We start from the raw sequence: 24,065 nt of genomic DNA, 5'->3' as shown, positions 1-24,065 counted from the left end.
TCAGCATTTTCACTGGCTAAACCCCCACCCCCCCAAAAAAGTAATGACAATATTGGAGAATGTAACTATGCACTTGTTTGGACATAACATTTTATTTCAGTATTATAGCTATCCAACCTGAATAAACTATGTGAAATAACCACATAATCTGAGTCTGCGCTCTCTTTCAGTGCTATGATTCTGTCTAAAACCAGAGGAACTGATTGATCTGTGTAGATACTATTTTCTCAAGGATTTTACTTAAAAAAGGCAGATTTGAAATTGGTCTAAAATTACTTAAGTCAGAGGGGTCCTGGTTATTTTTCTTCAGCAATGGTCTGACAACAGCTGTTTTAAGAGGATCAGGAAAAATGCCTGTCTTCAAGGACAGGTTCAGTATTTCCAGTACACTGGCAGAGAGGCAACTTGTAAGTTCTTTGAAAAAGACTGTGGTGATAGGATCTGTAGGTACACTCGGTCAGTCTGTGCCGTCCAAATGGAAATTACCTTCTTTAAGAACACGCAGCGCATCCGGCGTGCATCTGATGACATCATCAGTGCACACTGCATTCAAGATCCTTATCACACTCCACGGGTCCCCCCCCTCCCCCCCCTCCCCACACCAGGTATAAAAGTTAGGGACAGTAATCGCTCGCTCTCTTTTTCGCCTCTCTCTTCGCCCTCTCTCATAGTCCCTTGAGTGCCCACATACTGTGGAACTCCTATGGGCCTAACTCAAATTCTCACAACTCTGTAGAACTCCAATTCAAAGGGCGTGCAGAACGCCTAAGGTCGCGGCAGTCACCGATTTATCTAAACGCAAAGATAAAGTCACTGTACGCAGCAACGAGGCTCTGCCGATTTAGCTCGCCTGCGGCGACTAAAGCCTGATCCATCCCGCGTGGAAACCAGCGCACGCCCAACGCTGCGCCAACTAACCACGGCGAGCTCCAGGAAGAAGAGCCTTGCTGACGACTGACTGGGGGGGACAACCACATCGCTGTTGCTATGGAACAAGGATCCGGTTTGCGCCGCGCGCCTCACACCTGGAAACCTCCACAATTTCACAACGCCAAGGCTGTTCTCTCCAGGACCCCACAGCGACCACCGGAGGCCGCTACCTGCGTGAATGGATGGACAGTAAGACTGAGCAATAGTTTAGCTTAGTGTGCATTGAGTTTAATGTGACATTGTGTGTTTCCATTTTGTTGTTTATAGTAATTTGCGCTGGCGATGTAATCTTAGGAAACAATCCTATGCATGGTTTTTCTCTCTTACTCCCCGACTAACTTTACAACCCTAACGACATCACACTCATTGTATAGTCGGTAGTGGGCGAATAACTAGCTTGGTTGCATGTATTGCTTAACAGCTGAAGTTACGCTTCACTCTCCGGCACTACCGGAAGCAATACTCCTTCCTAGCTGAGCTCAGTTATTCAGCCACGCCAGTTACACTGTACCCCACACATACGCGACCACCCGCCGTTTACCCTTCCCCCTTTCGTCCACAAAGGGACACGTACGCACACACAACCACACACGCATACCTTCCCGTATTTAGAAGTTTCCCCACTTAGATTAGTTTGTGTGTCCTGTTTGTACGATTGTTTAATAAATCATTGTATTAAACCCGTGTCTGTTTTGATGTTGCTGGAACGTGAGAATCAGAGTCAAAATAGCCTATCCAAGAACTACATCCTTCCGGTTATCTCTTAAATATTTGATTTAATTATTTGATCCTTAATATTTGTAATATTGATTATTAATTGAAGTTCCAAATTTATGGTCGAATAGTCTAGATAACTAATTTTATGAGACTGATTTTTAATTGTGCGGTTATGCCGCTTCGCCTACATAAGTGGTGCCCAATGTGAGAATATAGAAGTATAATCGCGACATAAGTGGTGTCCTGTGTAAGGCTATATTGTCATTTCCCCGACAGATCTAAGGAGCACGTAGAGGATTTCAGTTGGGCAATAATTTTTTTTAGCTTTGCTTCATTTAGCATTTTTAAGTTATCCATGGTATTCCTTGTGCAGCGAGTAGTACATTCAGTTGGTGACACTCCAGAGTATGTTATACCTGATCTAATTGTTCTGATCTTGTGATCATTTTGATGCAAGTCTTGAATATGCAGAGCAAACACAAATCTGACAAATATAATTGCAGATCGCCTGATCAGACCATGCTAATATGCCACCCTGCATGCTGTGTCTGTTTCAGGGTTTTTCAGTGCTTATCACAAGGCCTGAAGAAAATTCATGGGGAAAAATACTGATATTTCAGGAAGGTACTATCAAATAGTCCCCAGGAAACCAAGACCACAGTCCAAAAGACAGCTGAATATTCCAAATAGCCATAGATGAAAATGTAAAAATGCCAGGTGAGCTGTAACACAAAAACGTCAGATATTGCATCCCACAACACCAGGCACCAATGCAAGTTTCAGATTCCTCAGATGGCAACAGCAGATATCCACCCCTGAGACTGTCTTAAATAGAAATAAACATCATCAGTAGAACTGCCAATTCATGCCATATTTCATTCTCAATGACAAAGATAATAATTCAAGAGAAAGTAAAAGTGCACTTTCTAGGTTTCCATAAAGGATGATGTCCAGTTGAGGGCGAAGTGAAAATGAAACTGACAAATTCATGCTATTCTAATTTCATGTTGCTTTTACGGTTCTTGTAATGAAATACAAACGTTACTATGTATACCTTATACTACTATATTGACAATTATAACTACAGGAATATACCAATTGTTTTACAAGCATTAGAAAGCCAACAGTTATTCTCAAATGGCATTTGATACATTGGAATTCTATAGGCTGTTTGCCGCCTGCTTCAATACCTTGTAGCCTAATCATTCAGTTCATGGCAAAAAATACATACAGTTGTATGCATAGTTTTTTTAATAATTATATAGTTATACATAGTTATGCATAATGTAAATAAATTTTAATTTTATTATTGTTAAACATATTTATTGTTTGAATTGGTTCCAATGTCATCACAATAAAACAGTTTTATTAAACCATTTCAGTTCTCAGAACATATATCTGCCAGCTGATATTTTTCTCTCATATAAAACACGTTTTCAACGTACAAAAATGCCAAGTTACTCACACATACAAATCACTGCCTATAACTCATTAATTCAAACTGGCAAAATCTAGTACTGCCGTTAAAAGTATTGATATCAAAATGACGCCAAGTTACTGTACAAGAAACAATATTTGCTATCTTGCCTCACGCAGATTAAACAAACTCTACTCCAAAGCAATGCTACTCAATGTTTCCTAAATTATTGCAAGTCACTTGGCCCTGTGTGTACAAGCATACAGTACATTAACAGGGCCAAGTGACTTCCAATAATTTAGGAAACATTGAGTTGGTTTTATTTTGGAATCCGGAACTACTGTCACCCGGAACTACTTCCCACCATACCAACAGTAACAGTAACACCACACACCAGAGACGGAACTGGAAACGCTGGAGAGGATTCATTAAAGAAAGAGTTTTTTTGAAGAACGTTTGCATCATGCCTAAGAAGCGCAAATCACTGTCGCCAAGTCGTGCTGCCAAACGCAAGAGATTGGCGTGAGGTAGCGAATCTCCAGAGAAGTCAGGTAAGAATTCTGAAGTATATTGCTCATTCGCCATTTGGCGTCAGCATGATAATAAAGTACCTAGCTAGCAAGCTCAACATTCGTGTTTCATGCTTCTTGCGGTCGGCGCAGTCTACACCGTGCAGACGGCGCACATGGTCTCCGTGAACGTCAGGTCGTTCCATAGTTATTGGGGTCGGAGCAGCTCGAAGAACGAAGTGCACGTTTTCTCACCATAGCGATGCCAGTCATTGCAACGCGGTCTGTTCGGCCACCATCTGATTCCTCACCATGACAGAAATCATGAGCTTCCCTTCACCTTTGTCAGGAGACAGTTCCCTGTCGGGCTGGCTTTCTCAGTTACCATCAACAGGACAAGAAAATGAACGAGTTGCCATCTACTTGCCTCAGCTTGTGTTCGCTCACGGCCACCTCTACACAGCCTTCTCCAGGGGAAAGACAGCCATATATATATATGCATATATATATATATATATATATATATGTACATATGTACTGTCAACAAGCCCTAAAGTTTTGACAGTTTTCCTTTCCGTTTCTTTTTTACTCTTTAACTTATATGTAGTACAATATATATTTCTATATATATTTCACCTTATCTGTTTGCACAATCTTCGTCACATCCCTTCCAAATTCAACATTAATACTGCTTGGAGGTCTGTCCTTTGCACAGGATATTTTTAAGGGGTGGGGCCACAGGGTCAAAGGGGATCAGGGGAGGCTGTGGGTGAAAGCAATGGAGAGGGCTGGGGTACAGGGCCAGAAGTCTCAGGGGTCAGGGGAGGGTCAAGGAAAAAGGTTGCAACGCCCAAAGGGCACTTTGTTCTAGTTCATTTAAACGTCTTGCATGAGGCAATTTGACGTATTTGACACTTTGATGTGACATAAAGTTTGAATGACATTGTAAGATGGTAAGATTAGCCAGCAGCCATACCTCCATGCGCTCTGCTCCTGCCAAATGGCTGAAGCTAAGCAGGTGAGGGCTTGGTTAGTGCTTGGATGGGAATACTGAGTTGCTGCTGGAAGTGGTGTTGGTGGGCCAGCAGGGGGCAATCTTCCCTCTGGTGAAATAAACCCCCATGCCCCAGTGCAGTGACAGGGACACTGTGCTGTAGGAGACGCCGTCTTTCGGATGAAACGTTAAACCGAGGTCCTGACTCACTGTGGTCATTAAAAGATCCCATGACACTTATCGCTAAGAGTAGGGGGTTCCCCAGTGTCCTGGCTAAATCCCAGATCTGGCTCTGGCAAACTGCCACCAAAATCATCCCCAGATTTAATTGGCTGAAATATGTTCGCTCCCTCTCCACCTTCGCTAATGTGCGGTGAGCTTTCTGGCGCAAAATGGATGCCGTGCAACACCCAGGTGGGTGCTACACATTGGTGGTGGGTGAGGTGAGTTCCCCCTGACTGCAAAGCACTCGGAAAATCACACTATTATTATCGCACATATTTATTAGTGTGGTTGCTTTAAGGCAACCACACTACTATTATCGCACATATTCTTTATTTATTATTATTCCACCCATTTCTTGGACCGCTACTCCTCCCAGAGTTTTCACACCACATACACGTGCCATATGTCAAAATGACCGGCTTCTTTGGGAATCGTGTGCTATTACTTTGTGGAAAGTTTCGCTGCACGGTTTTTGAGAAATATTAATTTTTATGCCCAATTTTTCCCCATAGAGATGAATGGAGAAGGTGACGTCGTTCATATGCGAACGGTGAAGTTACAGCATTGGTCGGCTTTGCACACGTGATGCGGTCAGCTCTACGGTCTCAGCTGCCAGGATAGGAATAGCTGAATGCGGAAGTGAAGGGTAAAACGGTATTCCAACTGAAAAATTACAAATGAAAACACTGTCAGCTAGGTATATCAACAAACATATGGCTTAGGCATACCCAGAAGTCCTCAACAATAATAGTATTTCACGAGATATTACGCAAATTCGTTGACGACGTTTCGTCACATGCAGCGTCTGAGAATGCTAGTGCTAACAAACAGTGAATGGCTTTAATGCGATAATGAGAGCACTTTCGGTTGACCTAAAAAAACGATATTAAAAAACCAAAAATAGACGTGCTGTTATACCTGGTTAGAAAGCTTATGCTCTCAGCTACTGAATAAACGAATTTTCAAACAAGCCAGACTTTACTAAAATGTGCAACAATGCCGTCAACAAAACATGTGCAGCAGCTTCAGGTCCGGTCTTACTCCAGAAAAAGACGTCAGCTTGTAATACCACACATACTGCATTGAGTGTTCTGTAACTTTGTAGAACAAACTGGCTTTATCTACACTTCATCGATCCAACAGGTGATACAATAAGCTTTCTAACTATGTATAATATGTCACATTTTACTTTTGTAGTACCGTTTTATATTCCAGCGAGTTGGACACTTTGGTCTCTTTATAACTGCATTGAGGCTAACAGGTAATAGACTATCCTCTGTCTATGAGTTGGTATCTAAGGTAACAGATTAAATTCTGAATTGCAGCCCAGTTAAATGTTTTTAGTTGAATGGTAAAAATGAGCTGAACTTAACGTAAAACCATAAATCAATCAAATTAATCTCCCTAGACCTGTCTTGCTTTTTACAATGGTGCGGTCGCGCAGTGTAGATATAGGGTTTTTCCAAGACCCTCTGAACTGGCCAGCTAGCTTTGTGATTCGCCGTCACTCGTCACAGCATACCGTGAGTAAAACACTGATCTCAAGTATTGATGAAGGGTTAATTTAGCCTAGCTAGTGTGTTGCAAATGAACTCGTTGCCGTGATGTTATACCATGTATACCATACTATGTCTCTGCTCATGCTACAGAAACTGTTCACTCCGTTCAGCACAAAGTCGACTTTGCGTTGGCGGCAACCACACTTCACAATTTCTGCAGGAATTGTCTAGTTATTATTATTATTCCACCCATTTTTTGGACCGCTACTCCTCCCAGAGTTTCCACACCACATACACGTGCAATATGTCAAATCAAGCGGCTTGATCGGGAATGGTGTGCTATTACTTTGTGGAAAGTTTAGGTGGACGGTTCTTGAGAAATTTGACTTTTTTTGGCGAATTTTTCCCATAGAGAATGAATGGCGGAATGTTCACCCATGTGATGTCACAATGCTCTGTCTTCTAGCAGCAGTACTCTGGTCTCTCTCTAGATTTGAACATTCTGCCATTCATCTCTATGGGGAAAAATTGCCCACAAATTGTGCAATTCCTCATTGGACATGGTAGAGAGTCCTTTGTCCATTGGTGGAGCTCAGCCTTGCCCCCCTTCCTGATTGGCCGATGTTTGATATTTCATAACTTTTGAACCGTTTGTCATAGAGAACTATGGGTCACGTCATTTGACTCAGTAAAGACCTAGCAACCGCCTAGAACGCCATAGCAACCCCCTAGCAACATCCTAGCAACCGCCTATAACTTCATAGCAACGACCTTGCAACACCCTAGCAACCACCTAGAACACCCTAGTAACCACCTAACAACACACTAGCAACCACCTGCAACACCATAGCAACTGCCTGGAACTCCATAGCAACCACCCAGCAACACCCTAGTAACCACCTAGAACTGCATAACAACCACCTTGCAACACCCTAGCAACCACCTGGAACACCATAGCAAATGCCTAGCAACACCTTAGCAACCACCTAGCAACACCATAGCAACAACCTTGCAACAACCTTGCAACACCATAGCAACCACCTAGCAGCACTCTAGCAACCACCTGGAACACCATAGCAACTGCCTAGCAACACCTTAGCAACCGCCTAAAACTCCATAGCAACCACCTAGCAACATCCTAGCAACCACTTAGAATACCTTAGCAACCCCCTAGCAACACCCGAGCAACCACCTAGAACTCCATAGCAACCACCTAACAACACACTAGCAACCACCTGGAACACCATAGCAAATGCCTAGCAAAACCCTAGCAACCGGCTATAACTCCACAGCAACCACCTAGCAACACCATAGCAACCACCTAGAACTCCATAGTATCCACCTAGCAACACCCTAGCAACCACCTAGCAACCACCTGGAACACCATAACAACTGCCTAGCAACACCCTAGCAACCGCCTATAACTCCATAGCAACCACCTAGCAACATCCTAGCAACCACCTAGCAACACCCTAGCAACCACCTGGAACACCATAGCAACAATCTGGAACACCATAACAACTGCCTAGCAACACCCTAGCTACCGTCTATAACTCCATATCAACCACCTAGCAACATCCTAGCAACCACCTAGAATACCCTAGCAACACCCTAGCAACCACCTGGAACACCATAACAACTGCCTAGCAACACCCTAGCAACCGCCTATAACTCCATAGCAACCACCTAGCAACATCCTAGCAACCACCTAGCAACACCCTAGCAACCACCTGGAACACCATAGCAACAATCTGGAACACCATAACAACTGCCTAGCAACGCCATAGCAACCGGCTATAACTCCATAGCAACCACCTAGCAACACCATAGTAACCACCTAGAACTCCATAGCATCCACCTAGCAACCACCTAGAATACCCTAGCAACCACCTAGCAACACCCTAGGTACCACCTGGAACACCATAACCACTGCCTAGCAACACCCTAGCAATGGCTATAACTCCATAGCAACCACCTAGCAATGCCCGAGTAAACACCTGGAGCTCCATAGCAACCACCTAGCACCACCCTAGCAACCACCTAGAATTCCATGAAACCACCTAGAACTCCATAGAACCACCTAGCAACACCCTAGCAACTGCCTCAAACATCATAGCAACTATCTACCACTGTTCACTCTGTTCAGCAGAAAGTCGACTTTGCATTGGCGGCAACCACACTTCACAATTTCTGCAGGAATTGTCTAGTTTATTATTATTCCACCCATTTTTTGGACCGCTACTCCTCCCAGAGTTTTCGCACCACATACATGTGCAATATGTAAAATCGAGCGGCTTGATCGGGAATGGTTTGCTATTACTTTGTGGAAAGTTTCGCTGCACGGTTCTTGAGAAATTCCACTTTTTTTGAGAAATTTTTCCCATAGAGAATGAATGGTGGAATGTTCACCCTTGTGATGTCACAATGCTGTCTTCTCACCCTTGTGATGTCACAATGCTCTATCTTCTGGCAGCTGTACTCTGGTCTCTTTCTGGCTTTGGACATTCGGCATTCATCTCTATGGGGCAAAATTGCCCACACATTGTGGGATGCCTCATTGAATTTGGCAGAGAGTCCTTTGTCCATTGGTGCAGAATAACCTCGCCCCCTGTCCTGATTGGCTGATGTTTGATATTTCATAACTATTTAACCGTTTGTCATAGAGAATTAGGGGTCACCTCATTGGACTCAGTAAAGACCTAGCAACCGTCTAGAACTCCGTAGCAACCCCCTAGCAACACCCTAGCAACAGTCTACCAATCCTTAGCAACCACCTAGCAACACCCGAGCAACCGCCTACAACTCCATAGCAACCACTTAGCAACACCCTAGCAACCACCTAGAACACCATAGCAACCACCTAGCAACATCCTAGAACTCCATAGCAACCACCTAGCAACACCCTAGCAACTACCTAGAACTCCATAGCAACCATCTAGCAACGGCCTAGAACTCCATGTTCAACACAAAGTCGACGTTGCATTGGCGGCAACCACACTTCACAATTTCTGCAGGAATTGTCTAGTTATTAGTGTGGTTGCCTTAGGCAAACACACTATTATTATTGCACATATTAGTGTGGTTGCCTTAGGCAAACACACTATTCTTATTGCACATATTATTTATTTATTTATTATTCTGCCTAGAACTCCATAGCAACCACCTAGAACACCCTAGCAACCGCCTAGAATTCCAGCACAAAGTCGACTTTGCATTGGCGGCAACCACACTTCACAATTTCTGCAGGAATTGTCTAGTTATTATCATTATTATTATTATTATTATTATTAATTATTATTATTATTATTATTATTATTATTGTTATTATTATTATTAAAAAACACAGGACCAAGTGACTTGAAACAATTTAGGAAACATTGGGTAGCATTGCTTTGGAATACAGCTTCTTTAATTTTGGTGAGGCAAGATAGCCTATATTGTTTGTAGTAGAGTAACTTGGCATCATTCTAACATCAATACTTTTAATGGCAGGCCTAGATTTTTCCAGTTTGAATGAACAGACTGGGCTTTGCATGTGTGAGGAACTTGGCATTTTTGTACTTTTTTTTAATAAGATATCATTTCTTTTTGCACTGCGTTTGTCAAGTCTAGGTCAAGGTGAACTTTGTTATCCTACAAGGGGAAATTCATGTGGTCACACACGTCCCATTTAAAACACAGAGGTACATTGTACATACACTAATAAACATGCGCGCACGCGCGCGCACACACACACACACATCCGCATACGTCAACAGAATATCCTGTGCAATGCTAGCAATATAAAATATACATCACATACAATATACAATCTAAATATACAGTATACACAATCAAAATACCCAAACCTAGTAATATAGGTGCACATCTATCTATCATTTAGTAATCAAATTGCTGTAGGCACAAAAGATTTGCTGTACCTTATTGTTCTAATTTTCTGCTGCAGGATTCTGCCATTTGACCTTCTACTCCTTCGGAATTTCAGGTGGAGAGGATGAGTAGGATCATTGAGGATCTGATCAGCCTTTTATAAAATAAGGTCATTGTACAGCTGTGCTGCAGACACCTGATCAACCCCAATGATCCCACTTGCTGTCTTGATCATGCGCTGCAGTTTGGCATGATCTTGAACACGCATGTTTCCGAAGGTGCAGATCAGGCCGAAGGACAGAACGTTCTACAAAACAGATTTGTAGAACATATGGAGGATACGACAGTCTATTCTAAAGTGATTCAATTTCCTAAGAAAGAACAGCCTCTGTTGTAGTTTCTTAGATTTATAATCCCTGTGCATTCATTTCATTGAATCTTAAGTGATCATCAATTTCAACTCCAAGGTATTTGTAAGTTGAGACCCACTCAACTAATCCACCATTAATCTTGGAGGGGGGGACTATTATTTTTTTCCTTCTAAAATCTATCACTATCTCTTTTGTTTTCTTTAGGTTGACCTCAAGAAAATTATCTGAACACCACTTAATAAAACCCTGTGTTTCCCTCTCAAAACCCTCGACCGATGAACTGTCAGATTTAAGGAACCCTACCAGTGTGGTATCATCTGCATATTTAAATTAAGTGTGAGCTGAAGCAGATGCCTGGCATTCATTGGTGTACAGAGTGTATAAAATCGGGGACAAAACAAAAAAACCTGTGTTAATGGTTTTAGGGGATGAGATGGCAGAGTTGAATCTGACTTGCTGACTGCGATCAGCCAAGAAGTTGTTAATCCACAAAATGAGTTTGGGATTTACTCCGAGATGCACCAATCTGCCCACCATCAGGTGGGGTTGGATGTTATTGAACCCACTGCTAAAATCCATGAACACAATTTTGACCAGGCTCTGAGCCTGTTCAAGGTGCTCATAGATGTTATTAATCATTGGTTTGGATCCAAATGAGGTGAAACCTCAAAGAGAAGTGGTTTTAACACAATTTTTTCAAAACATTTCATCGCTACAGATGTTAGGGCAACTGGGCGCAGGTCATTAAATTCCCTGGGTCTGTTATTTTTGGGCACCGGCACAATCATAGACCTTTTCCACAGGTTGTCACTGCCCCGGTGTCCAGTGACAGCTGGAACAGCCTCTGGAAAGGCCGCGCCAGCTGATCCGCACATGCCCGTAGTGTCCTACAGCTAATGCCATCTGGCCCAAGGGCTTTGCGAGGGTTAACGCGTCTAAAGTATGATCTAACATCATCTAAAGAAATTACAACTTCCACATCCACCATATCCCTTACTTTCATAGGGGCCTTAGCCTGTTCTAATTTAAAATCACGTGTATCAAACCTACAGTAAAAATTATTTAAGTCATTTGCCATATCAAATTCATTAGCAACTTGTCATGCAGTGCATTGTTTGTAATCCCTGCCATGCTCTCCTAGCATCATCTTAAAAAAAACTTTCTAATTTATCTTTATATGCTCTTACAATCAACAATCTTGCTTTTAATCTTTCCTGCACACTCTCCTTTTCCTCTCCGCTTCCCCGACTTGAACAAACACTTTTTCTGGTTAAGAAGTTGCTTTAACTCTGGGGTTACACAGGGCTTATTGTTGGGAAAGACCTTGAACATTTTTTGGGGATACTTCAAGTTCAAGTTCAAGTTCGTTTATTTGTCATTTCCACATACATGGTATACGGGAACAAAATGTTGTTCCTCGCTGTCCAAGGTGCTAACACAAAGACACAACGTAGTCATGAAACATAAAAACAGAATAAAAGCAGAATAAAAACAGTGATAAATATAAATATAAATAGTGCAGTATAAGTGTAATTATAAGAACTATAAGTAATATAATAATGGATAATCGCATCCTCGCAAAATTGTATGTATCCTGAAATAGCGAATGCTGCATCATCGATGTTATCAGTCCCGTCTGTCACTATGTCCCAGTCGGTGCACTCCAGGCAGTCTTGGAGGGCTTCAGTCGCAGCAGTGGTCCAGCTTTTAACTTCCACCCTTTTGGCCTGCTCGTGCCGTAATCTGGGCTCGTAGGCAGGCATCAGCTTTACCATGTTATAGTCCGAGCTCCCCAGACCACATAGTGCCTTGGAATAAAAGGCGTCCTGGATGTTTCCGTAGCAATGGTCAAGACAAGCTTAGTTGCGGGTGGTGCAGGTGACACACTGCTGGTACGTTGGTAAATGTTCACACAAACTGCAGACGTTGAAGTCCCCCGTAATAAATTTGGCTGCGTCGGGAGCCTCTGCCTCAGCCTGGGATACTAGTTCATGAATGATAGTGGCAGCAGCCTGCGTGTCAGCGGAGGGGGCGATATAAACAACAAAAAGTCTGATTTGGTGTATTTCCCGATGCAGATAGTATGGCCTTAGACTGAGCGCTAATAGTTCAATGTCCTTTGTACAAACCTGATGCTTTGTTGTAATATGAGCTGGGTAATAATATTTCTCGTTGATGAACACACACATTCCTCCGCCCTTACTTTTCCCGGAGTTCAGGTTGCGGTCCATCCTCACAAGAGTGTAGCCCTCTAGGTCGACAGCTGAATCAGGGTCCGTCTCCGTGAGCCAGGTTTTGGTCAGGCAGATAAGACAGGATTGCCGGTCGTCGGAGAGGTACTGAGTACAGGCCCACAACTCATCTGCCTTATTCCTTATGCTCTGGACATTGCCGAGTATAATAGATGGAAATGGCTGTCTATAAGGCTGCCTCTTAATCCGCTCCCGGATCCCACCTTTCCTGCCCCGTTTCCTTGCTTCGATGGTATTGCCTTTGACACACTCTGGTGGTAACAGAAATGTGTCATTGTAGCGAAGACGCGTTGCAGAAGATCAAAAATTGATCAAAACGTCCCGAGTGTAGGTGAGCGGGGGTTCAGGGCTGCTGTTTGTGTTTGTGGTAAGACCGACAGCGAATTTGGCACATATGGCCAAAAAAGGTAACCAGAATCAACAGAAAAAATCCTTTACCTTCCATGATCAGATGTCTGCAAACCAAACATAAAAGCTTTTAGCTGACCACATATGCAGACAGTCACTTTCAGCTCGCTTAGCTTGCTAGTATTCTAGTGAAGCTTGCTATCAAGCATGTTACAATACTGTTCTGTATTGCACTGTTTTTCTGTAACATAAATGATTAATGTCATTAAAAGTAATTGAGCCCCATTTTTAAAACGCAAAAATAAGCATTATAACATGGTTCGTGAAGAACCCACTGTGACATAGGTAAGGAACCATGTGAACAACAATATAGCCTGCGGCTAGCACACAAGGTAGTTATATTACTAACTAGTTTAGCCAACATTATCTTACATTCTCATATATAAGAATGTAAAAGTCAACAGGAATTCTTACGCATTGTAAAACTATAGAAAATTTGTGCTTCATTCAGTCTTACCTGCAAATAAAACATAAAAGCTTTTAGCTGACCACATACGCAGATATTGGCTCTTAACTTGCTTAGCTTGTTGCTAGTATTCGAGCAATGCTTGCTACCAAACAAGACATTCTGTGCCTGCAAATCTCACACTGGCTGGCGTCCACGCCCATCAACTGCTGTCAGCTGGTATCGCAGTAGTTAAGAGAGAAACAAAAATATTCTCGCAGTAACATGACATGAAAAACACGTTTTCAACGTACAAGAATGCCAAGTAACTCACACACAAGGTAGCTAATGTTAAACACACTGAAAATGTTGAAAGCTGAACTGTCCTGGAAAGATTTTACAGATGCAAAAGCAATAGTTTAAATGTTGTATTTTTAGTTAGCCAGCAAGCCAGTGTACTGAGTTAGAAGTTTTCTGCAGTCGGAGGCGGGGATTGAACCTGGGTCTATCAGTCCTGTAAACAGTTACAACCAAAAGCAGAAGCACTACCCTCTAGGCTATGAGTAGACATCAGAGCTGCAAAGTTCTAGTTATAGTTAAGTTTTAAACGCGCACACTTGTATATATGTTCATTTTGTGTTTGCATCCAATGTTTTTATTGGTTGATGTACCTAAAATGACCAATGAGGAGAAATATTCTTTGTGGGCTAGGAGAATTTGTGGCAGGAAAATGGAGAAAACGCAAAATCCCCTTAGTTTGGATTTTTTAAGCGGTAAAAAAATGTTTTCATGTATGCCCAGATAGACACTATTGTCCTGTGTGTCATGCGTGGGGGCTGTAGTTACAGATGAGACTGCGGGGAAGGGGTGCTTGGTAAATGCCGGCATGCCGACCACTAGGGGCATTGCGCAAAGTGGTTAAAAACATACATTTTTTGTTGTCCTCTTTGTCACGCCTGGCGTCTGCCTTCCCCTGCTGCTTTCTCTGTGTCTGTATTGTTTCAGTGAGCCAACAGGGGGAGTTGCGGAACTAGGCGCGGCCACCCTTAATTGCTAATTAATTAATTGCTGCGCCCTTAATTGCTGCGAACAGGCTGCGCGGTGCATGATGGAAGTGGTGTGGAGCCGTCGCCGGTTCTGCATTTGCATAGAATGTATTCTTTTCTTTTTTCTATGCAAATGAAGGCATCCAACATAGCTTGCTCTGGTTCATGAAACTCGTTATCAAACATTCAAACTAGGTGTTGCACGTCAAATATGAAGATTCAGCAACAAAAGTTCTGTAAAAAGAGCTATTCAAATAAATTTGAATTGAATTGAACAAATGAAACAATGTGTATTCCAAAGCAATGCTACCTAATGTTTCCTAAATTATTTCAAGTAACGTTGCCCTGTGTTTCATCTTTCCATCTGAAGGGAATATGGTCACTCAAAGTTTATGTGTCACATGAGTGTCAAATGGCAATCCTTTATAGTGGAAACAACCAGAAATTCAGCTGTGTTACGCCAAAAAAATTTCTAAATGACTACACTATATGCTTGAACAATTGTCTGCATCCAGTGCTTTCGGTATATGAAAAGCACCTCATGATTATTATTATGGTGGGGCAGGCTGTTGCAGGCCTGTTCCTCTCCAGACCGTATTTCGGCATACAAAGGGAAGTGTGCAATGTGCAAGGCTTGTTTACAATTGCATTTAAGGGAAGTCCAAAGAAACATTTGCTTAAGAGGTCTCCTGTCCTGTTGTACACGCAATTTGGGCATACATCAGTACTCTCTTTTTATTCCTTTTCTTTGTCGAAATTTGTTAGTTTTTATGTATTTTCTCTTCATATAGGACAGCAGTATTTGTCTTGCTTTGTAAATAAAATGTTTACTTTCCAGCTTCATTGGAACTCCCTATACATGGTTTTTGCCAACTGCCATGTCATTATAAACTTTTTTTTTTCCTTTTTCAGTGCATCTAATTATGTGGTTCGCTGTTACGACCCCAGTAGGAAGCATTTGTAACTTTTGCATGTGTTTCTTCGTTCTGGTTGTCATCTTATCGGCGGTTTCCATATCCGGCTGCTTGGCTTGAAAAATTCACCGTTTGCCGCCTACCAGTGGAGACTTGATTTCCATCTAGCCCTTCTGGTTTGTTTGCTGATTTGATCTTGTGTATGACCACTGACTTGTTTCCTTCGACTCCGATTCTTGCCTTAGCCCTTCTAGTTTGTTTGCCCCGTGATTTTGTGTTTCTGACCATTCACTCTCATATTCGATTCCAATTCTCACCTAGCCCCTCTGCTTTGTTTGCTGATCGGCTTTTGTGTTTGACTGTACGCTTGTTTTTGACTTTGACTCACATTTTGCCCTCCGCTCGCCATATAGTGCTCTGGTTACTTAGTGTATCCCCAGACTGAAAATCCTTCCATTGGGACATAAGTTTGTTATTTTTCCTTTATTGTTTTTGAAGCTACTCTGGGTGGAGGATCTAATGCTCCATAGGGGGTACGCTATTCTGGCTTTTAGTTTCCGACTATCAGCTAACTGTCCAAAGTTCAGCGTTCAAAGCTGCCGTGTGCCCAGTAACCTTCGAAGACTGGCCAGCATTCAGATAGAGACCGGAGTTCCTGATTGGTTCGCAGAACGTTCCCTACCCATTTCCTTATTATGGTCTGACCCTAGACCAGGTCGTAACATTCGCATATCCATTGAAAGAAGTGCGTATCACCGTGAGAACTAGAGCCCGACCGATGCCAGATTTTTGGGTCCGATGCCGATCCAGATTTTGCAGAGTCCTAGCCCACTGATTATCGATGTTTTGACCGATATTTTGTCAAAAAGTGCAACATTTTCCAGTCAATTTGAAAAACTTATATTTTATTAAAGTTTCTATATTTAAGAACATTTAACTTATAAGCAAACAAATAAAAATAAAAATAAACACACAAAGAACTTTTTAAATAAAAAAAGTAAAAGATGATATTAAATTAAATATATATATTAACACCATCTTTAAGTGTGTGAAATCAAAATAACTCCACACCTTGCTTTTACTCCTTTCTTTTCCAGCCATCTATAAAAAATTAATTTAAAAAAATCAGTTTTCCAGTTTCAAACATGTATTTTTATGAATATTATTGTTGTTGTTGTTGTTCTTATTAATTTGTTATTATTATTTCTTAGTATCTATTCTCAATACATTAATTATATTTTCTTATTTTATTCCTACTACATGATCTCAAAGAGTAAGACTATCTAGCGAGCTTCCCTGTCCATAAGAATTAGGCGGTGAAAATAACTACAACGCGCTCTGACGTGTGACTACATGACACACTCACTCGCAATAACGCATTAGCTATTGACACAGCCTCATTTCTTATTATATTCTCAGTAAGTTAAATTAATTATATTTTCTTATTTTATTTCTACTACATGATCTCAAAGAGTAAGACATTATCTAGCGGAGCTATAGAGTGAATCAAGTGTAACGTTAGATGAAATTAATTGACTGGATGAAATACGTGAAAAAAAACTACAATGCGCTTTCGTGCAGGTTACCCGCGCTAACTGTTGGTTGATTCACTTCAACAGCAATGCTTCTCTCATGTTATCACGACAAAGCGAGATAACATGGCTTAAAATGATCCATGTTAGAAGTGTTTTATCGGCGTTTTTACTGTCTGGTTAGCTTGCTACGATGACGCGTGACTAGATGACACTCACTTGCAATAACGCGTTGGCTATTGACACAGCATCATATAGTAGCTAATATCATTATCTCAGATAAAAAAACAAATGTGTGATGCATTCAATCACCATTTTATTTTGGCTGGTTATTTATTTGAGAATACCTCAGGAAATTTAGATCCTACGCTGCTTATGTGCTCACTACCACTTCGTAAAGGCTTGCTAGCCAGCTAGCTTGCTAAAGTGAACCAAATATGTTAGCTAGCTCGCTCGCTTGATAATGAGGATTGATAAACATAGTGGTCGTATAAACGCATTTAATGAAAAACTTTCACTAAATATACATACCTTTATTGCAGCAATCGAATCTGTGCAGACAAGTCTTGCAGTAGAGAATATTGGATGAGGCACCAGTGACAAACGTCTTATTAGAGAAGTAGCGCGTCAGCTGCTGCAGTTCACACTTGTATTAGAGCTCCCTCTACTGGATAATTCTAGTAAATAGCAATTACAATGTTCGAACAGACAAGTACAGATAAATAATCATTGTTTTTTTGTTAATTATACTTATTTAAAAATCGGGACACATCGGCGGCATAACTGCCGATCCCGATGTCGTCAAAAAAGTCAAATAATGGCCGATATATCGGCCACATCGATATATCGGTCGGGCTCTAGCGAGAACCAATCAGCGTATTGGTCTCCTATGCAGTTTAGGGGTTAACACCGTAGACAGGTTACTCAACTGATAGTTTCACTAACTGAATGTGCAGCTGGTGCTGGATAGATGTTAATTTTAGTGTCCAGGCAGATCCTAGTATAATTTCATATAAATAATAATTGGGTCATGGTTTTCGGATATTTATAGATAGGTTACTTCACCATGTGTGTGAGACTAAGTTAGGGCTCCCTGGTTCAGCTGTTAGTTTCAATGTCCGGGCCATGCATCGTCAGCGTATAAGAAGAATTTACCAACGTTTTTAAATTGGTTGACAGGCTGATAAACAGAGGCACACATTGCAAGATGTGTTTGTTGTTTGGTGGCTCACCTTCTCTGGGGTAGCATACAGCAGTTTAATAATGGGGTCCTTCTTTGACAGCTGCATGTAAATGCGGCCAGCTTCACTGTCAGTCTTATCACCTGATAAACTGGTGGCTGGAATCTGAAACGGTAAAGAACAGGGATTAATTCTGTCTCACACACACGCACGTACGCATATGCACACACACAATCACAAAATATACACAGTGCACAATCAAAAGTCTTACCCAGGAGCTTGCAGGTAACCATAAACCTCTTTAGTAAATTTTGTGTTCAGTAACATCAATCGATAGATCCATTAGGAGATGGATAGATAAAATGGACAAATCTTCTTCGGATAGATTTACTTACATCCAGTGTTGTGAGTTTCTGCACCTGGTCTACAATCAGAGATTTCAGTGGTGAGATCACCACAGTAACCCCAGCTGATACACAGGCAGGTAATTGATAGCACAGACTCTTTCCCCCACCTAAAAGACAAGAGATAACACATTAATGTCATACACAGTATGTGTGAACCTTCTCATGTTGTAGAACCTCTCTCATTACCTAATTTAAAAAAAATAAATTTCATATCTCTAATCCCACCCAAAATTGGGATGTCCAATTTGCAAACAAGCATGCTCATAAACAGCCCCTGCTTCCCGGCTCGGGAGAGTGAGGGCAATGTGCGGTTTTCCTTTGAAACACACGCCAGTCAGCCATGGTGCATTTCACACCACAGCCAAAAGCAGTGCAGAGCAGGGGCAGAAGACATTAGATCACCAAAAGTATGTGGACACCCTTGGTCTCTTTTTCATGGTTTGGGTCAGGACCCTTAGCTCCTGTGAAGGTAAATCTTAATGAAATTACATTCTAGAGAATTCTGTGCTTCCAACTTTGTGGCAATAGTTTAGGAAAGGCACTTTCCTGTTTCAGCATGAGGATACCCCCAGGCGCACAGTGAGGTCCATATAGAAATGGTTTTGTAAAGATCGGTGTGGAAGAACTTGACTGGCCTGCACAGACCCCTGACCTCAACCCCACCAAACACCTTTGGGATCAACTGAAGAGCCAAATGCGAGCCAGACCTAATCACCCACTCAGTGCCCGACCTCATCAATGCTCTCCCGGCTGAATGGAAGCAAATCCCTGCAGCAATGCCCTAACATCTAGTATAAAGCCTTCCCAAAAGAGTGGAGGTTGTTATTGCAGAAAAGGGTGGACCAGCTCCATATTAATATTAATGCCCATAATTTTGGAGATGCTGGATGTCAGGTGTCCACATAACAACATAATACAATGACGAGAACAGTTCATTCAGCCCAACAGTGCTTGCCATTTTCCTAACTAAATTAGTGCTCTGATTAACTACAGACTAGATAGTATCTAACACAGTATCAAGCCTAGTCTTGAAAATCCCCAGAGTGTCTCCCTCTACTACGTGTCCTGGCAGGCTATTACACATATTGACTACTCTGTGTGAAAAAATTCTTCCTAATGACTGTATGGAATCTACCTTTTGTTAATTTCCATTTATGTACCCTTGTTCTACATAACAGAACTCAACCTGAAGAATCTCTTGTAGTTCACTTTGTTGATCCCCTTTATGAATTTAAAAGCCTCAATCAAATCACCCGCGTTTCCTTTTAAGAGGTTAAGTATCTTAAGTCTTTCCTCACAGCTTTTATCTTTCATACCGGGAATCAATTTTGTTGCACTTCTTAGAACTTCTTCCAAAGCCTCTATATCTTTCTTGTAGTAGTCCCCAGAACTACTCCAAGCATGGTCTAACAAATGTATTGTATAAGATAAGTATAACTTCCTTGGATTTATACTCAATACTTTTATCTACACATCCCAGCATCCTGTGGGCCTGTTTTTTTACTGCTACAGCACAGTGCCTAGAACCAGAAAGGCTTTGATCAACCATTGCTCCCAAGTCTTTTTCAAACTGAGCACATTCCAATTTTGTTCCTCCCATAAAGTAATCATGCCCAATGTTTTTATTTTCCACATGCAGAACTTTGCATTTGGCTATATTAAATTTCATTTGCCAAGTTTCCGCCCACTTCTGGATTTTATTTAAATCTTGGATTAATTTAGTAGCTTACAAACTCAAACTCATCCTCTAATTTCTACTGTCTTCATTTTACTAACAGGTCTCTCATGTAGTACCTTATTGAATGCCTTTTGGAAATCTAAGTGGATAATACCATACGCATTGTTATAATCTAAACACTTGGTAGCTTCTTCAGAGAATGCCAGAAGGTTTGTCAGACGTGACATTCCCTTACGAAAAACATGCTGGCTATCCCTTAGGATGTTGCTATTTACAAGAAATACTTCCAACTTCTCTCTAATGATAGATTCCAGCATTTTACATATTATGCAAGTTAAACTTACATGCCTGTAGTTCCCTGGATCAGTACGGTCCCCTTTCTTATATATTGGTATTACATTACCACGCTTCCAGTCCTCAGGTATTTTTCCAGTTTCTAAGGACTGTCTAAGAAAACTTGCCAGTGGTTAAAAAATGATCTCAGACAACTCTTTGAGTACTCTGGGTATATGCCATCAGGACCTGCTGCCATGTTTGTCTAAGTAATTCATGCTTCTTTATGAATTACTTAAATGAAAGGCAAACTTCTGTATCTTGTATTTCAATATCTGATAAGACTTTCTGAGTACTGAATATGCCTTCCAGTCTATTATCAACCTTTTCTCTGGTAAAACTCTCAACAAAATAACTATTTCAGGCATGAGCAATATCTTTATTCTTAGAAAGCAATCCTCCTTCTTCATTCACCTGCACCTGATACCCTCTTTGACTTTTGTTTTCCAACTACAGTATTGAAAGAAACATTTAGGAGTACTTTTTGCATCTTGGGAAATTTGACTTCCAAAGAGCCTCCAGGCTTCCCGTAGCTCTTTTTAACCTTAGCACGCATATTACAATATTCAGCCTTTACTCAGCATTACTATGTGCTGCCATTTTTATATAGCTTATACAGTTTTTTTTTTCTTAAACTCTCCCATATGGCTTTGTTCATTCATTGGGGGGAGTGCTTCTTCAACGTACTTTTCCTTACCTTTGGAATAAATTTACTTTGTGCCTCAAGAATAACCCTTTTGAACCTACCCCACTTTTCATTCACAGTTTTGCAATTAAGAAGTTTCATCCAGTCAATATTACCTGCAACTTGTTGAAATTGGCTTGTCTAAAATTAAAAATGTTGGCCATAGAGGAGACCTTGTTAATTTGCCATAATACATCAAACATAACTGCAGAATGATCGCTAGTCTTGAGTGGCTCAATTACCTCTATGTTTACATACAATTACATATGTTTGGCCATGTAGTGTATATCCCTACCAACTGTATCCCTCACATATCCCCACACGAATGTGTGACACAGAATCAATTATGCGGCACTCCACGGGGGCTGCCAGCCACAGTTGGTACTGGCACAGATTCAACATAAAACCATGGTGCTCACTCACTTATATCAAGTGAGCTACCCAGCAGCCCTCCAATTTGCTTTGTCATGGTTCCTTTTTTCATTCAGCAGTTCCTATGTGAAGGGCTCTATAATGGCCTTGAAAGATCAGAGTGCAGGCAGACATTCTCTCATGTGGTTATTAGGGATGCACCAAAGATCAGCAATGGACGAAACTGATTAATTTTCAATCTTAATGCATGATCGGTCAATTTATATTCAGTTTGACCAATACTCCCTCGATTTTACAAAAAAAGAATATTGCTGAGGTTCTATTCAAACTATGCATCTAGATGTGGTTTGGAACTTAACAGAATATCGGATCACCTTATTTAATTAGTGATGGTATTTGTAATTGAATTACTGAATAATGTTGAAAAAATTTGATGAAAAGTGACAGAAGGATGCAGGTAACTTACCAAAAGTGGTGGCTGAAAGACAAGATCATAGGTCTAGCACACTGTGTAAATACTGGTTCAACAGCTCACTTGCCATGACCAGCTGTAAGTAATAGAAAAGACTTAACATCTAGTAACATTTTCCCAGTATTTAATCTCTTACATGTGGTGATACCTTTGTAACTTGTATGGTATATCATTAAAAAGGTCAGAGGACCGGCCCTCTATCCTAGACTGTTACAGTTCCCTCCAATTCGGTGCTCTGCTGGATGTTTTACAATAGGGCCTTTTAGACAGTAGAAGACTACAAGCAGGTTTCTAGTCGGTTCTCACTAATGAGATCTATCGTACAGGTAACATTAGTATACCTAGCCAGCCTAGGTAAAGTAGCTAACCTAAACTATGACACAGATAACATAGCAAACATTTAATTCTTCCAAGAATTAGGCGGTGAACGTTATCAATAATACCTACCCAGGTAGTCTGGTGGCTATTCTCATTGAAGGTAACTCACTTAATTGGCTGGTAAGCAGGAAGTCCAGGTAAATTTAGAGTCTGTCCAGCAGAAATAATGTGCGCTCCACATCAGTCTTAAACTCCACCCGCTCATGAAGCTCTAGCCACGTTCTGAATTGTGCTCCGATGTTTATTCTAGTTTAAGAGAAAGCTCTATTCATTTTCGCATTAGATAGTTGAGGGCAAAAGTGTACATACATACACCTAGGCTAAAGATATTTGAACTCAGTTTTTCACAACTCCGTACATTTCATGTTACCATACATTTCTTTTGGCAAGTCAATTAGGGCATCTACTATGTTCTCATCAGAAGTCATTTTAACCCTTTGATGCACAAGCTATGCAAACCCCTTCTAATGCACAACATGGCTCAAAAATGACCCGTATTCATTTCCTATGTTATTTCATGCATGACTGAGGGTTTCTTTGCTATATCTTTTGAAATCAATTTATTTCATCATTTAATATTCCGAGTATTCATTAAATATCTTGTTTTTGATTACTACAAATCATTATTTTCATTTTTCCTTTCTTACTTTATGAACAAAAATAGTTTTTGTATTACTACATCAAGTTTACACACATGGACCAAAAATGACCCAAGTGTGATTTTAAAAATATAAAGACATACTATAATAATAATTTTGTTAAAATAATTATTTTAGCAGTGATTTAGACCAAACAATAATACATTTAATATTTCAAATATGTTTGTCACACATAACATACATATATCACTGATAACCGGTAACACTGATATTGAACTGTAGTGTATCTGTTGTGGTACTGTAGTGAACTGTGGTGAATGTGACCGAATAAAAGAAAATAAAACTGATTAAATAAAATCACATGAGTACAGCGCAAATTGCCATCTCAGTGCTTACATGCCTCACAAATGACAACTACATGTTTGTGCTCCTTGCACACAGGCGTGGTGCACTGGAAACACCAGCTGCTGACTTTTCTGTCTTTGGCAGCTGGGCAGATCTTGCACCTCTTCCTCTTCACTTGGTCCTCCTGTCTGATGTCCTCCTGTGGCTGCGTTTTGTTTTTTTATCCCACATCTTCCCATTGCCTCTGTAATATGCTTTTGGAGGTGGGGTGTGCCCTCCATGTGCCTCTACATATGTGGCATGACAAGCTCTTTGCCCAGCTCCTTGATGAACAGCCGCTGTGCATTGGCCACACCACCCAATGTAATCAGGGTGCAATGAAGTTTGTGTAGGCATTGAAGGTGGCAACATCCAGCACATTGTGCCAGAGCACCATGGGCCACCTCTGTATTCTCCACTTACATGAGTAGGTGCGAACCATCTGATCCATTGTGTCCACTCCTCCTTTTGTTTTGTTATAGTACTGGATCACTTCTGGTTTCTTCA

General features: G+C 41.1%; 1 protein-coding gene across 3 annotated transcripts in view; it reads right to left on the bottom strand.

Moving 5' to 3' along the window:
• blm (BLM RecQ like helicase) overlaps nt 1-24,065 on the bottom strand; it is a 144,355-nt gene that overhangs the window by 84,647 nt on the left and 35,643 nt on the right. For all 3 annotated transcript variants that reach the window (XM_064335637.1, XM_064335638.1, XM_064335639.1), the window contains 2 exons: nt 18,646-18,764; nt 18,302-18,415 (listed from right to left, as the gene is read on the bottom strand). In XM_064335637.1, the coding sequence (XP_064191707.1) occupies nt 18,302-18,415; nt 18,646-18,764 (233 nt within the window). The remainder of the gene's footprint in view (nt 1-18,301; nt 18,416-18,645; nt 18,765-24,065) is intronic.

This window comes from Anguilla rostrata, chromosome 5, assembly GCF_018555375.3.
Source record: "Anguilla rostrata isolate EN2019 chromosome 5, ASM1855537v3, whole genome shotgun sequence".
Taxonomy (NCBI): Eukaryota; Metazoa; Chordata; class Actinopteri; order Anguilliformes; family Anguillidae; genus Anguilla; species Anguilla rostrata.
Note: the sequence above shows the minus strand (reverse complement) of the source record. Positions and strands in the feature narration are given on the sequence as shown.